At 41.0% G+C, this 21,369-nt stretch overlaps 1 protein-coding gene across 1 annotated transcript; it reads right to left on the bottom strand.

The window, feature by feature from the left end:
• Nucleotides 1-3,918: 3,918 nt before the first annotated feature.
• opn7a (opsin 7, group member a) lies at nt 3,919-10,149 on the bottom strand. Its single transcript, XM_041948754.1, has 5 exons — nt 10,051-10,149; nt 8,527-8,689; nt 8,096-8,223; nt 5,995-6,329; nt 3,919-4,557 (listed from the first exon to the last, which is right to left on the bottom strand). Exons 1-5 carry the CDS (start codon nt 10,136-10,138, stop codon nt 3,919-3,921), a joined length of 1,353 nt encoding a protein of 450 aa, XP_041804688.1. The 5' UTR covers nt 10,139-10,149.
• Between the last annotated feature and the right edge of the window lie 11,220 nt (nt 10,150-21,369).

The raw sequence follows: 21,369 nt of genomic DNA, 5'->3' as shown, positions 1-21,369 counted from the left end.
CTGTCCACTGCTGTTATCACTTAAGCCATATTTCCACCGCGTCATTCACAGTGCATCCACTTCTTGCCTGTATATTGCTTTGCACTGTTTCGTTGATATTGTGAATACATCCAAATACATGTAGCGTTTATATCAACAACAAAAAAACAGTCATCATTACGGATGATGTGCCCAGGTGCCACCCCTCGCGGTAACCAAATAGAATATTTCCAGTTAGTCAGAGCACATCTGACACGGATAAATGTGCTGAGAGGGCAACTCTGGATAATGTCTGGACCTGATTCTGGGGACATTGTCCAGGGTCCATATGAGGAATCAGCTTTAGTGTCTCTGCTATAAGTTAGCAAACCAGCTGCCTCTCAAACATTAAAGCTTCCATTTCTTAGTTTTACTGTTTTGAGTCTTTTGTTTTGAACTCAAGTGTTGCCTCATGTGAGGCAGTTGTTTTTGAAAGTTCCAAATAAAAGAAGACATACTCAAAAGTGATGAAATATGGCATGGTATGGTTATTTTAAACCATTTCTTAATTGAATTTACCTAACTATTAACTACACTGTGATGAATAGCATTATGTGATATAAAATGGTTTCTGAATACGCGCCGTGTGCATTTCTCAGTGGATTGTTTTGACACTTTCTCAGCATCTATATATCACCTAGACCTGCTTTATGATAAGAAGAAGATAGGGAAATCTCACTTTCTTCAATATGGGACCTTAAACAGAATAATGAACTCATATTCAATCAAGTTGTGTGTGGTAAACATTTATTCCAGCCCAACACAAACATAATGACTCCAAACACAGAACATATAATGGTGGAGGGTTACTTTTCTCACCATCCAAACATCAAAGGTCTTTAAGTTGTGTTCATGCCTTGTTCTGCTTCATTACAATATTAAAAGTAAGGTTGTGTAGTAGGTGATAAAGTTGTTTTCACTACACATTATTAGACTGATGTGCAGCATCACAAAAACACCCTGTTCTCCCTCCACAAGCTTTACCCAAACCTTGATCTACTGCAAAGCCATTTTGACATTTAAAATAAACTGTGTGTACATATGTTTCTAAAATTCCAAATTGAATGTGTATTTCATGTAGTTCAGTGATTGCACTACATAGCTTGAGCAGGTATTGTTTCTAGTCGAATATTAATTTCAGATCTTATTGGGTATCTCATGTAACTAGCTGAAAAATGTAGATCAATATACTGAAAGCATAATGTGACAGACTATAGCAAGTATCCCAATTCCACACTACATACTAAATCTATGCTAGTGCTGAGAGTGTAGTGGAAATGTGACCTGGAATTTTGACCTTGCCGTTGGACACAATTTTCCCACCAATGCAAAGCACAAAGGAAATGGAAAACTAAAAATACCAAATGAGCTTAGAAAATCAATGTAATGTCTTGATGTGTTTGTGACAATTTGTATCACAGTAAGTATGTTGATATTTTTGTAGAGTAACTGCAGAAACAGTAAGCTAAGGCAGATAGTATATTGTATAAAACCACATTTCCAAAAAAGTTAGAAGGCTGTATAGAATATAAATAAAACAGAATATGATAACTTGATCATCCTCTTTGATATACACTCAATTGAAAACAGTATAAAGAAAAGATATTTAATGTCTGACCTCATCAGCTTCATTGGTTTTTGTAAATATCTGCTTATTCTGAATTTGATGCAGCAACATGTTTCAAACCAGTCGGGACAGGAGCAACAAAAGACTGGGAAAGTTGTGGAACGCTCCAAAAACACCTGTTTGGATCATTCCACAGGTAAACAGGTTGATTGGTAACAGGTGATAGTAACATGATTAGGTGTGAAAGGAGCATCCTGGAAAGGCTCAGTCGTTCACAAGCGAGGATGAAGCGAGGTTCACCACTTTTTGAACACATGATTGTATAAAGGATGTTACTACATGGGCTCAGGAACACTTTGTAAAACCGCCGTTGGTAAAAACAGTTTGTTTGCGAATGACTGCGTTCTGTTTTCATTCAGGTTTACAGCGCCCCAACTTTTTTGGAATCAGGGTAGTACAATCAGTATGCATTATGAAATCGGGACACGTAGTTTTAATGGATTACAGATGTGATGATAGCATGCTTGCAAATCAAACAGCCACCACTGTTATTTTTTTCCTGGTGAGTTCGATAATCTCGTCAGTAAACAGAAGAAAATGAATTCCTCCACGGCATGAACAATAAATGATAAGGTCCAGGGATACGGGTGCGGACAGGATTACTAACACTAATTGCATCTGTTTTCAGATCAGATTTAGGAATACTGTTAATGTGGCACCCCACTGTTAGATAGATTAAATCTAATTAGCTACTTTTGTCGATCAAAAGCAGTACACCGTTCAACATGACAAGTGCTTAAAATATTGGTAAAACAACATTATTTTAAATGAGGTGATTAGATGAAATAGCAATAGGGCTATGGGATACACTGACATGAGGTTAGCACTGGGTGGCAAGTCATGTTTACTTTACACAATGGATTTACACACAACAGCAACTACAAACAACACACAACACAACCAATAGTCTTTCTCCACTAATGAATTTATCTACAGCTTCATTATTTGGATTTGTTTCATTTGTCCTCTCTTCCCCTCTGTTGTACTGAAATAAATGTATACCATTTTGTTAGATAGTCAAGTAAAGAAATCTTCCATTTTCACTGAGCACATAATAAAAAAAGGCTTGAAGTTCTCATAATACAGATAAATAGACAATACTGTGCTGTGCCATAATAATGGTACGGCCTGCAGCAGCGTGATGATCAAGCACCATGAACTATATACCTGCAATTGTCAAGTGTAAACGATACTTGGGCTGGCATTGTAAAGGAAGTGTTAACAGCATTTCAAATGAGATGGACCTCATATAGACATACTGGTATGTTGCTATAATAATTAACCAAAATATGAACATTATGAAATATTAGTCATCAGTGACTATCATACTTTGTTCCCAGCCAGCGTGATTCCCTGAGGTTTAACTCAGGTTTTACTAAGATAATGCTATCAAGCAAATGAGTCAGTGACTAGCAAAAATGATATCATCCCAGAAAAAACACTCTGAACTGCTAAACATAGTTTTGCATTTCACTTTGGAACAAAGTAAATCTGTTTTACTGGTTCCGATATATATTTTTTGAGTACTCCTGGAGAAATGCATATTAAAATCAAGCTTTCAGTGGCGTTCAAATGAAGCTCACAGTTAAAACAAGATGCATCCTAATTGTGATGCAGTTGCTCTTCGCCAAACTTGACCAAGCTCATGCTAACTTGGAAGTAAAATAAGGGCACTCCCCTAAATCCAACTGTGTTAAGGTAATGCATACAGCAAAATCCACACTGAGCTGCCAGCTTCAAGGAATGCTTGAGGCAGGACAATATTGATTTAAATAGAAATATAAGTTGCTGCAACACCAAAAACGCAGCATAGGGGGATTGAATACTTTCAAAAGATCTATAAATGTGAACCAGCTTTAAAGACTGGCACTAGCAACTTTTTGGATTTGGAATTGAATAGCTGGAAAACTCCCAAACCTATCCATCTTAAGCCACGGGGTCCTGGCAGAGTGACTGAGAGGCTAGTGCGACTCAAACAACAATGCACTGCTCAATGCCAGGCCAAAAACAACATTTCAGAAATACACTGAGTGCAAGTAGTACAGCATAACTAGGTTGTTTATGAGTTGCAAACAAAACCCTTCAAAGTAAAGCACAATGGGCGACACAAGATAGATAAGATATATGGCTGCTGCCCAAACACAGGGAGCATACGCTACATTCCTAAACAAGATCTCCTGAAAGTATAGATTAAGTAGTTTCACATCTGAAAGAACATAACCTGTAAAATAAGTCCAGAGTTATTCTGTAAACATTATGAAGTGAGAGAAATGTCAAGGCCAAGCCACTTTCGCATGCCCTGGAACCATCTCTAAATTAATATGGAAGTTGTCTGCTTCTGAAGTCCTTTTTGCACACATGGTGGCCAGCAGAGACTTCTTGTTGCACGCACTTTGAGGCTTCTGCTTATGTGTTTGTGGAACTGGAGTGCCTTGATCCTTGGACGAGTCTCCATCGGCGTCAGGGTGAGAGACGCCGCACATTTGAGGGTAGTGTCTGAAGCATTCGAAAGCATCCCTGCACTTCTCACAGCTGTGGTCTTTTAATGCTACCATAGGAGGCTGAGCAGAGGAGTTGGACGAAGGGAACTGCTTGGTCTGCCTGTGGACCGTACGAAGTCTGACCCTCATCCCCGGCCTGGAGCAGCACTTAGCTGGCCCATCAGACCAGTGGCAGCCCCTCAGGCAGGCGTGACATAGAGTACCCAGGTCCCTGCGCATCACCTTGCGGATGTTCGGCCTCAGCATTAGGTAGATGATTGGGTTGTAGATGGTGGAGGACTTGGCAAACATGGCTGGCATGGCGAATGCCAGAGGGGGGATGTTCTCAATGTGTCCAAAGGCAGCCCACATGGACACCACAGCATATGGACTCCATGCCGCAAAGAAACCGATGCAGACAGCAACACTTAGCTTGCAGGAAAAAGAGCACACAGGAGGAAAGAGTAACTGATAGAATTTTGAAAACACATTTAAGTGTAAGTCTAGTGTTATTCTAAAATTATGTTATTGTCACAAATCCTGTGAGAACACCAAAACTGCCACCGCATTAGCATGTCTCTCAATACTTTCCAAATTCATCATCCTGTCTGTGGCTCTCAGGCCCAAAAATAGATTGTGAATACATGCTGTCATGTTTAAGAAAGGCTGTAGTTTTTAACAAAGTCAGTGAAACAAGTGTAAATATTGTATTTGTAGGTGACCATTGTAAGCCACAGATTGTAAAGGTTTATGCCAAACTGAATCAAAATAGCTTGGGGACAACAATGAAGGTCTATGGCACAGCAGTGTAAGCTATATCAAGTTTTGGCTAAACAAGCAACACTTGGTCTTTCTATGGTAACTGGTGACAATAAGAAAAATACAGACTATCCCCAGATTCTTCTGTACGCTTGGAAAGGAAGGGTGAGGCGAGCTGGTTGGTTGCTATATGAAACCTCACCACTAGATGCCACTAAGTCCTGTATACTGGTCCTTTAAAGGCACAAGATAAATGGCTGTTGTGGCTGACTGAGTTTATCTTTACAACCTGAACATTTATTGACCAACATCAGTCAGATGCTACGTGGGCAGAAAGGCATTTTTGTGCCTTTTTTACCCATATAAATCATTGTTATTCTTACAGAGCAGGATATATGATAATGATCATTTATCAGAAAAGGCAGCAGCAGCTTCCCATCCATCTCAATGCAGCCAGAGCCAACTCCTGCTAATGAGGAGCTGCATCACTGGAGGATCTATTGAGGTCACTGCCAATTTCTTCAACAAACGGAGGAGTGAGGAACTCTCCAGAGGACTCTGGTCTCTAAGGAGGCGCTTTGATATTTTACCCCTGAACCACCACGTTTCTGTATGTGCATAACCACGTGGTGTCAGTTTGGCAGTTCAGCGCTCACAGATTGGATGGGTGACAGTAATCAGATTTGTACCAGTGATCACAGGTATGACCAAATGAGTCTCAGACTCTGAGTTCAGAGTCGTTCAGGCTTAGCACTGTGTTTGTCTGTGGGTGTGTATATATTGCATGTAGTTGAAAGACTGCAGCTGGATTAATAGTAGTCTTCAGGGATGTCATTATACAGAGACAGTAATGATGAGGGCAAGCATGTAAAGGTGAAAGGAGACAAAGACAGTGGAAGCAACTGCAGAGGCAGTCAACGAAAGCTCACAAACATCTTTTTTTAAGTCATTTCCAACAGTGCTTTAAAAGTTTATTCTGAATTTGTTATTTCTAAGTCAGTACTTAAAATTTAGACTCTGGAAAGTGTAAAAGCACTTAATAGTATATGGGCCAAATGAGATGTGTTGTGATGGAAGTGGTCATTTGTCTTTATCACACTTTGCTCTTACCTTGACGATAATTGTCTGCATGCTGCTTATGTGCGTCTGTCTCGGTGCATGCTGCTCCATATTCTTGCGGGATGCATGCACCGTGGCCAGAATGCCTGTGTAGGACGCCACAATAACACAGCATGGAAGGATGTAGCAGAAGATGAACAGTGCCACAGTGTAGGAGCGTGCCGTGGTGTGCTGATTGGACAGGCGCCAGTCAATGCAGCAGGCGGTGCCATAAGGCTCTGGTCCATATTTCCCCCAGTGGGCAAGCGGGGAGCAGGCGAACAACAGGGCGTAGACCCAAGCACATGCGACGAGCACACGGCCATGAACAGAGTTAAACCTGTTCCCTGTGGAAACAGATTAAGTTTATGTTTTATTACTCATGTAAGATTCTGGCACAATCATTATTTATTGATTTGCCCCCAAAAATGTGATCTTTAGGCTGTTTCATAACCCTGGTTCTCTGAGTGGCTTCAGTGACCCCCTCCGCATTTAACTAACTTTAAATAACATTTAACTCAAATGGCTGATCAGCTGTTTCCGCTCTAAGAGGAGGAGAAGAAAACGAAACACACTCCGCAGATTTAAAGGCCTCCTCATGGCTCCACACGGATCTGATGTGACCTTCCTCTGCACCATCCTGGTGCTCTTTTAAATGAGTCATCTTGTTGCGCCCTCTTCTTCTGCCATACTATTATATTATCTGATTGGAGAATCGGTGCCACCTACTGTTTAGTTCAATGAACCAACTCCTAATAACTGGGTAGACAAAGTAATGGATGCAAACAAGCATTCAGTCACATTTTCTTTTGCTGATTTTTCACAAAATTCAGTCAAAATTTTGGATGGAAACCCAGCAAGGGTGATACGATTCTCTGTCACTGGACACTGTGTGTTCTCCTGTGCCATAAACACATCTTCCATCACTGATTCATTGAGGCACCATGAAGCTCCCCTTCTCTTTAAAGGGGACTGCCATTCGATAATGCATCCATGAGTGTGTGTTGCAAGCACAGAGAGGAGATATGCATCACCACTCTATCAGTCTGAGTGCCAGCTTCTGTAACTGGACGGAAAAAGAGCCCTCCTTGATAGCTGATATGTGTAGCTTTAGATGACGGAGTCTGTGGTCTAAATGATGCAGTTGACCATTCTGGATGGAGGGCTGGTTGCCACTGATGGCTTCAAACTCCTGGAAAGATGGTCCTTGAATGGGCGTCTTGCAGGAATACGGATCCTCCCTCCAGGAGATGAGTAGGGGTTATTCTCCTCACTTACAGTCGGTTGTGTTTCCTCAATGGCGAATAGGGTCATTCACCGAGAGAGCAGCTTGATACATGAGTCCACAGTGGGGGCTCTTTGCTGTAAACAGCAAGTAGAAGACTAGTCTCTGCTGCTGTTACTGCAGATGCCAAGCCCAGTGCCAGAATCTCTTTTTGTCCACAGCTTGGCAGTTGTATCCATTTTGCTGAAGTGCTAAAGGAATAGGATACATATCTGGATTGATTATGGTCATGCTAGCTCAGGTAGCGCAAGAACAGATAGGGGCCTGCAGACCTGTAGCTAGCCTACAGCAACAGGTGAAAGATGACACCTCTGTAGCAAGAAGAGGTGAGTGACGAGTGATCAGCCTATATGTAGACATCATGACGTAATGAAATGTGTGCTTCAGTTAATATGCAGGGGGTGAGACACCACTGCGAGACATTAAAATAACTGCAGTTAAAGAGAACATATCTTTTTGTAGGTCCACATTTCAAAGGAAGGCTTTGAAATGGCTCAAAAAATAATTCACACAAGTTTTGTATTAGGAAGAGCTTCTAATTGAGAGTTCTATATAGAAACCCTTCTGCGACTCTGCCTGGGAAAATACAATTTCTTGAGGTCAAACAGAAGGGCCCGTTGCACTGCATTAACCAACATCACAAGTAATTCTTATTGAGTGCAGACCCTGGACTTGTCAGTCATCAAAGGAAGGCTAATGTGCAGTGCTTCATGGTGGGATTATCACTTCGTTTCCTTCCATAGATAAATCAACAATCAGCCACTTAGGGATGTGACGGTTAATCCTGTGTCATTTCACTATGCAAAAATAGCTTCTTTGAAGACTTACCATAGAGCGGATAACATACTTTTACAAAGCACACCATGCTGAGCAGAGTTAGAGTGGTCAGGCTGCAGATGCCAAACAACATGCCACAAAAAGCGTACATGGAGCAAACTGTTTTCCCATACAGCCACCTGCGTAGGAGGGCAAGGGGGTGTGAGAAAGAGGTAGAGGAAAGCGCAAAGAAGACAGAGAAGAAAGATCAATGAGGGAGAGGGCGAGAGAGGGAAAAGAGAAGAATAGCATGAGCATGACACTCCATATGCGTGAACTCAGAGGCAATCATACTGCTAACCAACCACGCAAGACCTAAACACAATCTTCCCAATAGCACATGCGTTTCACATGAAAGTATTCCATTTTCTGGTGGTGAGAACAGCTGCTGCGTCTTTGTGTCCTTGCCTTGATGATGCTACAGTAGCTGCCAGGTGCTGTACCTGTGGTAGAAGCTCGAAGTTATCGCCATGGGGTAGAGGGACAGAGTCAGGCCCAAGTCACTGACGGCCAAGTTGATGATGAAGAACTCGGCGGGTTTCAGGAGGTGCTTCTTCTTGTAGGAGACATAGAGCAGCATGCTGTTGCCAAACAGTGAACATAATCCTGCAGGAGAAAAAGCCCTGAACGTCAGGTAGTGCTGAACGTTTGCCACAAGGCTGCGGTGCTAAAGTCTGCAAACTGTTTTTGGCTTTTCTACTGTGTATTTAAAGCTCATCATTTTGGGGAAATTCACTTATTTGCTTTCTTGCAAAGAATTATATGAGAAGATACCCCTGATATCTGTGTGGTAACTATAAGGCTACAGCCAGCAGCTGGTTAGCTTAGCATAAAGACAGGAAACGGCTAGCATGGCTGTGTCTAAAGGTAACAGACTGAGGTGCCTACTTGTACCTCTAAAGCTCACCAATAAGCACAATATATCTGTTACTTTAAGACAGAGCCGGGCTAGCTGTTTCCCTGTTTCCAGGCTTTATACTAAGCTAAGTATCCTACTAAGCAGCTGCTGCCTTATATTTACAGAGTGGTATCAATCTTCTCATCTCACTCTAGGCAAGAACATAAATCTAGATAGATAGATAGATACTTTTTGAGAAATTTGCAGTTCCAGCAGCTCAAAAGGTGGACACACAAGGGCATGCAAAATAAGAACAAGAACTACTTTCAAGTAATGAGCAACTTAATAAGTAGAGATCAACTTTCTTGTAAAGAACAACTTTCAAGTAAGAGGTAAAAATACAATACAAAATACAAAATAACAATATAGGAAAAAGAATAGTGAAATAAAAATAAAGAACTAGGCTATCCAGGATAAACATCTTAACATCTGACTATACAGGATACTATGGGGAATAGAACTTTGATTATCTTTAAGAAATGATCACATTATATTTTATTTATGTTTCACACAGCGTCCCAATTTGTGTTGTATCAGGGCTGTAAATGTAAGGATTCTCTGGTAATTGTCTGGTAAATAATTCTCTGCCAAGATAAAAAGACTGAGATGAAAGTTAACCTTTGCATGATTTTTTTTCAGTGAATAGCCAAGCCATAGAATTCATGATCAGAGGCCCTTTATGCTGTTCGAAGCGCAGATAATACATGAACAGATGCAACACTGGCTGCCTCGCTGGCTCTGTACATTGATGTGTGCATATCTGAGAAAGGATGCAGGTATAGAATTTATACATAAATACATCAAATATAGATGGTAGTGACACATATACGCAGTTGGTATTACTGATAGGTGGAAGAGGAATGCATATCACTGAGTAACACAGTCCAAAATATAAAGGTAAACATGCTCCCAAGGCTTCACAGTGTGCTGTCTTGCGTCACGCTGTTATTCATTTCAGCCTGAGCAGAATGGGTAGAAAACTCATTGATGTCATTATTGACTTCTTATCATTTGTTAAGGATTTATACGTCAAACACTTTACATCTGAATTTCTGTAGACTTTACTCACCAAAAATAGAGTAGACCACAGCCACCGTTATATCCAGTGGCACAGGTATGTTGGAGTGGAATGCAATGTCTTCATCTATCAGCGCCATCTGAAAACTGATGAGAGTTTTTCAAGAGCAATGTCAGTCTGACTGATTCATATATTATCTTTCAATCGGTACATTTAATGCCTTATGGGTAGGATTGGGACATTTCAGGCTTTAGACTCTCCCACTGGGCAAATGAAAAAAGACTCAAAGCAATGCACGACTCTGCAGGTTGATGCAACCAATCGTTTTGCCTCACGCTCAGGTAATGTAATGTCTAAATATAGTTGCCTTAAATTGTTGCAGACGAGGCTAAACTTCAAACATGCTCTGAGAGCTCTCTCGTGTCGCTGTTTATGGTGACAGCATTGGCCTTCTGCAGTGCTGCTGGTCAGACGGTTTGTTCACATGTAAGGGTAATTCTGCTAACTTCAGGTTCACATGGAAAAAAAAACTTGTTGCATTTACACATGTGAAAATGATCTCGAAAAGTAACTTAATAGCTTTGGCAAGAGTCATATGATTGAGTTTGGTTCGTGACTGCACCTTTTCAGCACCGCGAGTCACTGAATGTGACTTACAGGCGTCTCCAATTCAAAGGAGAGGTTGAAGCCGTTAACATGCCCTCGACCTCGACCAATCATCAGCACCTTCCATGCCATGTTTTCATTCTGCTTCAGCAGCTAAATTGAGGTGGTGAGTGACAGAGATAGATCAATGGATGACGTGAGGGTCACTACACAAGTGGCTTAATAATAGCTAACAGGGAAACGGTGCCGTTCCTGTGGTCAGCCTCATCACTGAATTGTCATTAATTCCTTCAAATTCTGCTCATTGCAAGATTTTTACAGCCAAGCCACAACATGTACTGACATAAATACTGTACATATTTACAGGAGCATTTAAACAAAAGCAAAACTCTCTCTCACACAGATATGTCTCAGGGTTCTTTTCTAACAATGCAGTGAAAAGCATTCGGGGAAACAGCGTGAAAGCATGCACACTGATCTGTAGCTGCTGCATTGTCTGCCTTAATCTGCCGCTGACTGGTTCGCTATAGGCTGCTGAGCCACACATGTTGTATGCATAAAGTAGACTCGTCAGAGAGGAAAGCTTTTAACGCTTTTCATGGTTTCCCTTTCATGTGTAACTAAAACAGAGCAGTAGAGATTCGGTGAAAAATGAACGCGCCTGTACAGGTCAGGTCACGGTGTGGCTGCAGCACCAATAACTGCAGCAGATTTTTCAAAGAGGATGTACAATCCAGTAATTTTATGCTGTTTTTCTTATGTCTGGGTGGCTCTTCAAACATTACAATTAAAGATTTGAAAAAGGACACATGGGAGCCTTTTTATAGTTTGGGGTATTGCATTAATTTGCTTACAAATGAACAATTTCACTTCTCAGTTTGTTCTGTCTCCTATCCCTTTACAACAGAATGCCTAAATAACTACCAATGCAAACAAGATTTCTGCCAATATTAAAGGGTCAAATCATTGAATATCTGAGGTGGAGGTGTTGGCTGGGGAGCTCCTGTCCTCATCATCCTGGACGGACAGACAGATTTAAAATCAGTTCATTGCTGATCTAATGATAAACATTATATCCAAAGTATGCATCCTCATATAAATATACACTGTAGGTCAGAGGAGTCCTCACACTAGTCAGGCATGTATTTAGACTAACTTAAGTCAAAGACTATGTACTTTCTGTCTGCGTTCTTCCAGCTTGCAGTTCTGTAAGAGACAATAGACGGACAAGAGCTACAGATGGACAGCTGGTCGGACCTGTCTTTCATCACCTACCTCCAAACTCAGATAACAACTTCTCGAAGCTCAGAAAGCCTAAAATCAGGTAGTTACAGTAGATCCGACTGATTCCCGAAGAAAATGTGAATACTTTCGGTTCAAAGACCAGTCAATCAGTTTGAAAGCAGGTTTCTAATCACCTGCTGTGTGTTTGACACTTTTGGACACTCTCAGATTACAGCCAGACTGACCTCTTGTGATGTTTAGAGCGCTTAGCTGCGTGCAAACGGCACATATTCACAAACTGCATTAACCCTCGTATTGTCTTCCCGATATGCAAACACTTGAAAACGAGTCAAAATTGACCCGAAGACAATAGGAGGGTTAAAAAAAAAAAAGCATGCTCACAAGACCACTTTGTCAAATGGGTTTTAAGTAATGACAAATAAAAACAGCCGTACCTTGCTCAATTACCTAAATCCGTGTCCCTGATGCAACGCTGGATCCAAGTAAGATCCAAGTAAGTTTCCTAAATGAGTTGTTCACCTTTCCCCGCCGGCTGTTGCCTGAGCGGAGCGTCAGAGATGCTGATCCGGGGGCGCAGCAGCAGAGAGCGGATCACACTGCGGCTGGACACCGCTGTGACTGCGCGTCTGGAGACACAGGAGCAGGAGGCTTCACTGTCATGAACCTGAGCGCCAGATCCTCCAGAGCTGCTCCGACCAATTAATGACGTCAATTACGATTCATACACAGTCGCGTGGGTTTAGTGACTGAGTGTACCTGTGTGTGTTTCATAGTTAAGAGAGTATTTCTGAAACACCTAGATATTAAAACACAGCTGGAATGCAAATCAAACTTCAGGGATGGGGTTTGAAGTAAAGACAAACAAATTCAGTGAAAAAGTAAATTCCATTTTGAAAGAAATAACATCTCAGTGTTTTGACCCCATATTTCCAATTAAAATTCCCCTCATAGCTTTGACAGCAGATTAAATAGTTTTTCACACTGTCCAACCATGTTACATACACAGTATCCTGTACAGAATCTGGTCATTTCAACACACATCATTTATCACACTACAGGACACAGTGACACATTTTCTATTGCTTTGGCTCCGTGCTTTGGTACATTGGATTTGATGGGAAACACTAAACGACGGTGTTCACGCCCATATTGTTCACATGAAGCATTCAAAAGCCTTTTTCATGCATATACTCCCTTTTTTTAAATAAGAGGGTACTGTTCAACCAATGCACAAACTCTTTTAAATCAAAGCTGAAAGTCTGCTTATCATTGTTTCTTTAAAATGCAAACACAAAGCCGCCCCCAACAAAAATGTGTGAATGTCCAAATACCTATACCTATACTTGTGTACACTGTGCACATGTGGAAAATTCAAATCAGAGACAGTGATCTGTCTGCAATTCAGCATGAAATACTGTAATGTTTAATCTTTGGAGACTCAGCAATCTTTAGTGGAATTGAGGTTGAAATTCTTTGAGTTCGTGCAATCCTGCTCCACACATGAGCGTGTAATAATGGACTCGCCAAAGGGTCTTAGGGGTTGAAATGGTTAATTATGAATCTTTATTGTTTTAGCAGTGCGGTGCTTTATGGGATGAGGGTCAGTTTCAGTCCTGTAAACATCCCCTTCTATATTATGAGTTAACAGTTGTGTCAGCAAAGCGCTGATGCTTTTAATTACACCTCGACATTGAAAATCTTGCACACAGCCATAAATGAAATCAATCACAGCGAGTCAAAGGCACATATGGGGCCACTTGAAAATTAATTTCGAGTTTGTCTCCGAAAATGCAAAAAGGAAACAATCCGGTTTGTCACACCTTGAAAGCAGGAATGAATTATCTTCAAAAGAATTACACATAGCGAAAATATTGCCTTGCATGCCATTTGCTCTCCTTCTTTTCTTTTTTTTTCTTTTCTTTTTTCTTTAACATGTGTGAATTCACACACACACAAACTAACACACAGGTCAAGGCTGGAACAGATTGAGCCAAAGCTTGAAATGAAAGCTGTATTCAAGGTGTAACGGTGTTGTCGAAGAAGTAATTGTGGTAGCCACAGAGGGTAGAAATAAATGAATGAATGTCCACGATAAGATAAAGCACAGCATGAACATCAAAGTGGTCTGATGGGAATACAGAATAAGCATTTCACACAAACCTTGCCTCACAAGGAAAAAGATAGTCATGACTGCAGAGGATCTGGCAGAATATTAATCATACTTCTTCTAAAACATGCACATATAGTGGCTCCTTGAAGGTTTTTATTTGTCAAACATTACGGTTGAGCAGGAGATTTTTATTAGCAATGAAAAGCAACTGACCACAGTATTACAGCGGCTTCGATGTTTGTACCATCACATATCGTCCTGAGATCTGTTTTCATTTCATTTGCGAACAGAGGTCATTGATGAATTTCATTTGACCGACTGTATATTGCTGCAAGGACACTTTTGACCTTGGAAACAGCAGTTAAAATTGGAAATTTTAACATCTACACTTTTATAACAACTATCCCCAACTCCATCTGCTGTGGAGGGTCATATGATATGTTTGAAAGCTGCAGAACAGCCAGTAAACCCCCTCCACATCCTGCTGTCCCTCTCCCTCAGCATTACATGTGTTAGAAAAATGTACCCAGAAAAACAACCCTGAAAAACATCTAGAACTATGGCAACACCCAAGGAAATGTGAGGTTCAGTCCATGCAAAAAGTGCATGTAAGCTGTGCAAGCATGCAAAAATATTGTACAGCGATCATTTTTAAACAGTCTGTCCTCTAGGAAAATAAAAATCTCTTTTACCCCCTTTGAATTAATGTGAAATCAGAAATGAAGCCAATGCTGTGCATGTTGCCGTGTTTCATATTCTCTAGCAATCATTAGAGTGTGGCCCAGGAGTATTTTTTCTGCCAAACAATGCATTCATTGCATAACGCTCTCACTCATACTGCCATGTGCTGCACGAACAAAAGAACCATGGGCGGATCTGCTGAAATAACCAGGTCTTTTTGAGGAATGTTGCTAATTTGCAGCGTGCAGGCTGATCCACGCAGTGCGGAATGGACTGGGAGCCATTAAATGACTCCCTCGTCACATGCTGGAATTTTATAGAATGGGAGCACTTATGAAATACAGTGGCCACAATATGCTACCTTGTCCAGCTTTATTTATAAATGGGATTACACAAGCTTTTATTGTAATAGGTTCAGCTGTCTTTATGTTGTTTTGTCCTAAGAGAGTGTTGGCATAAAAAAAATCACAACTGAAAAGAAATAATACTTGTGGAAGATGCTTTAACACATTAAATTCAGTGCAATTATATTAAAAACAGGAAATGTGAGACACCGGTTCAATGAGCTGAGAATAAGCACATCAGACACTAAAAACAACACTATGGCGAGTCTACAGCCATGCTAGCAGCTCTGAGGCTGTTCTTATAGCGCATTCATGTGAGGCTGGAATAAGCGGAAAAATGAGTTCTGTGCTGGGAAGATTCATGTGGGGCCCCCTCAAGTCAGACCAACAACTCAGAAAGTCAGCAATTGTTTGGTAAATGACTTGCTGACTTTGAAGTTATATATAACAAGTCCTCATACCTAAATGACTGAATAGATTGATCGCAGATGGCTCTCAAACGACATATATAACTGTTCAAGAGTACCAGCGATAGACATATTTATTGCTTAGGACTTTCCACCCTCGCAGTCATGCTGCAGTTTTCTATGGTTATTTGTGCGAGTTGTTTGCATTACCGCGAATGTAATTATGACAACACATTATTCTCCAGAGAGCAGCTTTTGTTTTGACAGCGTGAACATGTGACAGTACGGCTTAAAGGACACATTTTTGAGACTCACATTCAATTGTTTAAGAGTAATTAATCTACACACACAAAAAAAAAAAAAAAAAAAAAAAAAAAATCAATGAGCTTTCCTAAATGCTCCTTCAGACCTGCTTTCACTTGTCTCTCCAGCACCACTGATTTTCAGTCACACTCAGCCCCCTCAGAAAAACCGACAAAAATACGACTGTAACTAGTTTTAAACAGTATTTTACTGTGGTGTGCACAGTGAGATCCTGTGAAACATGTTAACAACATGTTACTGTCAATAGCAAAGGATGATGGGAAATATTTGGTCACCACTGTAATTCATCTCTGCTGTTAATCCATTTACAGTAATAATCCTACCTGCAAGAATCAACAAAAAACACAAGTATATTATTTGTTACTATTCTGAATGTCACTTCTATTGGGAGAGCTAAGCAGCCAAATTTACATGCTTTCCCCCCACTGTCTTATATGTCTATATTGTAATGTTCGCTAAAAGTTACTTAACTATAACTTACCTGTGTATGTTTCAGCCAAGTTACATAAAAGTTTAATTGCAATAAGTTGAAACTGTCATGCCCCCCACTTCGGGCTCCTTCTAGTGGAGCATTTTGTTATCCTGTTCCTGCTCATTCTCACTGGCTGGGGGCGCACCTGTTTCCAATCCGGAATCAACTGATGATCACAGCTGCGGCGAGGAGTGGCCCTCCATTGTTCACACTGCAACCTTCAAGTTATAAGAAGCCAGCTGACCACGACTCGATGCCGGATCGTAAAAGTTGTTTTGTCAGTCTGTCTGCATATGCCTAGCACTTTTTGTCCTCTGGCTTGTGAATGGTTCAGATACCCTCCTCCGCGCTGCATCTCATCTCCTGCCATTCCACAACCTGCTCTGCTGCTTCTACTGGCTCCTGTTCCACCTTCATCTACCCTCACCCTCCGCCATCCAGGAGTTTTTCCTGCCCTCCATTCCAGTCCGTCATCTCCGGCTCTGTTGCTAATCCCCAGTGTGCTTGCACTTTACCATTTCTGTTCGTCCTTACAATAAACCTAGGTAAGGGATTTTGTGTTAGTTATTTAGTATCTGTGTTCTGGTTAGGTTTGGTAGTTCACCCTTATAGTTGTCCACCAGCCTGTTAGAGGACTGTTTTTTTCCTATGCCTGACCTGCATAGCGTTTTGTGTCTAAATAAATCTTATACATTGCCCTTCTTGTGTCTGCCGAGTTTTGTGTCTGCACCTGAGCCTCTGAGTCCCGAATTGTGACAACTCTGAACATTTGTCACCATCTTGCATTCATTGTTCCTGACGCTCAGAAGGATGATTACCGATGAACTCTCAATGTTCACATCAATCAGTGCATTCTCATCTCTCTACTGATTATGCATTTCATTGGTAATTGCATATGTACGCTGACATGATCACAATGATGAGACCCATGTTATTGGTGGCTGGCTCATCGCATGATAACTAAATCAGCACTGATGTCAGTAGAGACCAAGCAGGTTCAGTTCACTTAGCTTTCATGTCTGTAGCCTGTTTGATTCTTTACTGAAGCATCACTGGCACAGACATGTATTAGTCTTCATCTCCTGTGAAAAATATGACCCTCGTAATTGCTCTCTTTACGTCATCGTTGACAGGAGGTGATAATCATTTAACCTCTGCTCTCATCTCTTCTTTCATTCAAATCTGGTCACTACATCTTTTAGCGTACTTGACCGTACAGAGCCCATACGCATACTACACAAACTCCACTATCTTTGGCCAAAATGGATTCAGCCTACTTGGATTCTTTCACCCCCCTTTGAAAGAAGAACGAGTCTGGTAATCGATGGTGGAAGGGCTGCACCTCACAGCAGGACTGATGTTGCAGTGAACAGCTGGTATTACTGCACATGAATGCACTGTCTGTAAATACTGAGGAAATTAATATAAAGAGCATTTTCTTTTATTTCTTAACTCTTTAAGTGTGAGGAAGTTTTAAAGGGTGGAACCGGGTAACTCAAGAACCACAAGCAGTAATACTAGTGCATGTATAGCCGTTAATGTTCATGCAGCAGCCTTTACGTTCTGCTGTTTAACAATAACAGCTGACTCCACAGCAGAAGTGACGGCTTTGCCTTTTGACGTCCTTGAATTCATGTCATGTCTCAGCTGTGGTTTCATCCATGCGGATCGGTGCAGAAAGGCGCATTGTGAAATTCATTCGTCACAGTTTTTCTTCTGTGCACCTGTGTACGCTTTGTTGATCAGCATAGAAAACATTTGTTGATTTCCACGCCACTTCCTGCAGGAAGGAGACTGAATCTGTATGCTGGGATTACCTTCTCACCTGCACGCACACACACACACATGCAAACTATTCCAGGTATGCAGGCTGGACATCAGCATCATATTAATGTTAATAGTAATATTAATAGAACTGGATTTAGTTTATCTCCTTTTCTTTTGATGTCATTTGCAATACATGTGTGATTTCGTGCACCACATCTTAAAAGCTTTCTTGTAGCGGTAGCTTAAGTAATTATAGTCCAAAGTGTGTTTGTACTAAAATATTGACATTTTTGTTACCACTTGTGTAAAATCCTTGTGATCCAGCTGGGAGGCACCAGCAACATTCATAAAAAAACATGCTCCATATTCTTGTGCACTCATAAAAAAAAAAGTAATAAATCCATGTCAATATAAACAGCCAATAATATAGGAGACAGACCCATAGCAAAGCAGTAAATCACTTTCTATTAACCCCCCCAGCTGTTTATCATATTGTTTCTACAGATTCCATATATAGAATCAGAACGCAAAACTCAAAACGTTCCTCCTCTTCCTCTTGACTTCCTCTAACTGTGAAGTAGTAAGTTGTGAGGCTGGTACGTGGAGATTGTCTGCTGAAGGGGGCACAGTTTCCTATTCTACACTGTACATTGACTCACCTCATCTTCAAGCATGCTGGGGTTTTCCAGTGGGAGCAACATGAAATCAGGAAACAGATCACGGTGAAACGGCTTATCTGAGCCTGAGCGACACCTTCAGAGAATACAGCGATAAACTGTAACGTTTCAGTAATGAGCGAATCAATGAAAAAGAACTGAGCAGAGGCACAAATCTGATTTATCCCAAGAAATGCTTGAAAGTAAGTGCCAAGAAAGTGCTTCGGATGAGATGAGAGTTCACCACAAAAGGCCGGATCAGCCACCAGCCAGCCAGTTCAGCTCAGGCACCACCCACATGAGTGAGTCGACAGGAGTGAGCGTGCTAACCAGCTAGCCCCAGCACGTCTGGTCTCGTGATACCGCTTTGAAAGAGAGTCTGATAGCATCTGGGAGCTGGGAGATGTTTGTGAGCGGCGAGTTTGCTACGTTTCACAAGCTGTCTTAGCTGGTTTAGTCTGATAAATTAACAAAATGAACTTGCAAAATGTCAAGAACGGACATATTCTTCCACCTTTTTACTCTGTTAAACAGAAAAATATGACTCGACAGAAGTTAAACTCACTGAAAACCATCTTGGTTTGTCGTTCCTAGAATCAGCAGCTCTGGTTTGATTGAAATAAATCCCTAATTAACCCATGAAAATCCCTGTTGCTTATGCCCAAACTGCTCAATCCTCTTCCTCTGCTCTTTTTCCTGTCGTCAAACTGGCCTCCATCGGCTTCAGAGGCTGTCTTTGGTCCTGAACACATTACCCCGGTGCCCTGAGCTCCCGGTCCAGGCAGACTCAGCTAACAGAGCCACTACCTGCACGGCTAACTGAGCTAACTAGCTAACAGCAGCTGGTAGCCAGGGATAGCAACAGCAAAGAGCATAGTGAGCAGTATTTAGCTGTTTCTCTGGTGTTATGCTGCTCCTATTTGTTTGGAGTGACCTTCAACAGGTGATCAATTCTTACATATTGCACCTTTAATGTATTGCATTGCCTGAAATTTAACCCTACCAAACCTTTCTTCTTTTTGGGGGGGTTACAGTGTGCAGTAGGATTCCATCAGGTTATCAGGTAACAGGTTTTCAATCGTCTTATTGTTGCATGTGTTCCACATACTCGTATCCAATCCTGTTGCAGTCGGTCACAGCAAAAATACGTCCAGAGCCTGAACTGCATCAGTTCAGCTCCATTAGTTCCATCTATTCCATGAATCCATCTTATAAGTAATATGAAGCAGAGGCCAGGAAATATCAATAAGTAATCACCAAAGCCTAAAATATGTCACTGCCAAACCACCCAAAGTTTGCATGAAGGTGACAGCTGTGTTTGATTGTTTCCTCCTGCTTTCTGCAGTCACCAAGGGCACGACTGCAGATTTATAGACAGAAGCTTTGCAGTGAGAGACAATCCTTCACTGACTAATTAAAAAACAAAACTTTTATTCATGAGACTCACGTGATGGATCAGCAGCCTTAGTTAACGTAAACTGACATAATCTTGTGGTACCTATACATGGGTCAAAGGGCACTGTTTTGTTGTTGTTTCTGTTTTTGTGACAGTTTCTCCACACAATGAGAAAAGGTTAGTGTGATTTTACTGTGGCCACTAAACTGCAACAAAGGGTTTTGCTTATGACTCAAGATATCTATTAGCTTTAAAGACATCTGTGCAAATGCCACTGGTGGACTACTGGATCTACTGAAGTACAACGTACTAAGTGCTGGACTTCAGTAGAACTTTGAGTATTTTCTTTTCATGCCACTTACAATTTAATTCAGAGGGAAATATTGAGCTCTTTTCTCATTTTCATTCGGATTTTTCCACACAGATGACAGAACATATGAAAATGAACAAGTTCGGCTTAAATGACTGACAGAAAATTTTGATAATGGTTTAAGTCATTTTTCATGGAAAAAAAACTTTTTGGTTCCAGCTTCATAAATATGATAATTTGCTGAATTTACTTTCACATTAATACATGGCCGATAATAATATAATGATATTATTCATGATAGTATAGCAGTCACAGAGGATTTTTCTGCAGAGTACTTTTACTTTTAAAAGTACATTGTCCTGATTATACTCACATACTTTTACTCAAGCAACCTTTTCAATGCAGGGCTTTTGCTTGCAATGGAGTATTTTTAAAGTATGGCATTAGCACTTTTATTTATAAAGGATCTGAGTATGACCTTCACTGCTGCAAAGTACTGCGGCCAGACCGCATGAAGCTGATCAGGAAGTGTCAAGTGATCAGTAGCTTTCAAAATTCTGTGGAAAGGTTGCAAGAGATGCATATATAATGCAGCTGCAAAAGATAACAAAGAACCACCTTGAGCAGATCCGGAGTCAATGTCACCGCATATATGCAGCATATATACAACACCAAAGGGATTCTTTTGTCAGCGCGCAATTGCTTGGAGTATGTACAGTGATGGGGTCGACTGTTTAGATACAATCCTTTGTGTGTTTCTCTGAAGGTTTATATGGATTGGAGCATCCCATTCTGTCTTGCCATTAAAAAAATCAATGAAGCACAAATAAGAAATTGAAAATAGAAATCTTTTGAAAACTAACATAAAGCTGGAACTCTTGGAAGGCCCTGAGAGCAACACAGAGTTGCCCAACTATATCTGGAGGCTGCATTTTCCTTCATTCAATGTAAGATTACATTGAAAAAAAAAACAGCCTTTCGCCGAATTTCCCCAGATGAGGATTAATAAAGTCTTATCTTATCTTATCTTATCTTGGATTAATAAAAGTGGT

This window comes from Chelmon rostratus, chromosome 12 (assembly GCF_017976325.1).
Source record: "Chelmon rostratus isolate fCheRos1 chromosome 12, fCheRos1.pri, whole genome shotgun sequence".
Classification (NCBI taxonomy): Eukaryota; Metazoa; Chordata; class Actinopteri; order Chaetodontiformes; family Chaetodontidae; genus Chelmon; species Chelmon rostratus.
The sequence above is the reverse complement of the archived record's forward strand: the minus strand, read 5'-3'. Positions and strand labels throughout refer to the sequence as shown.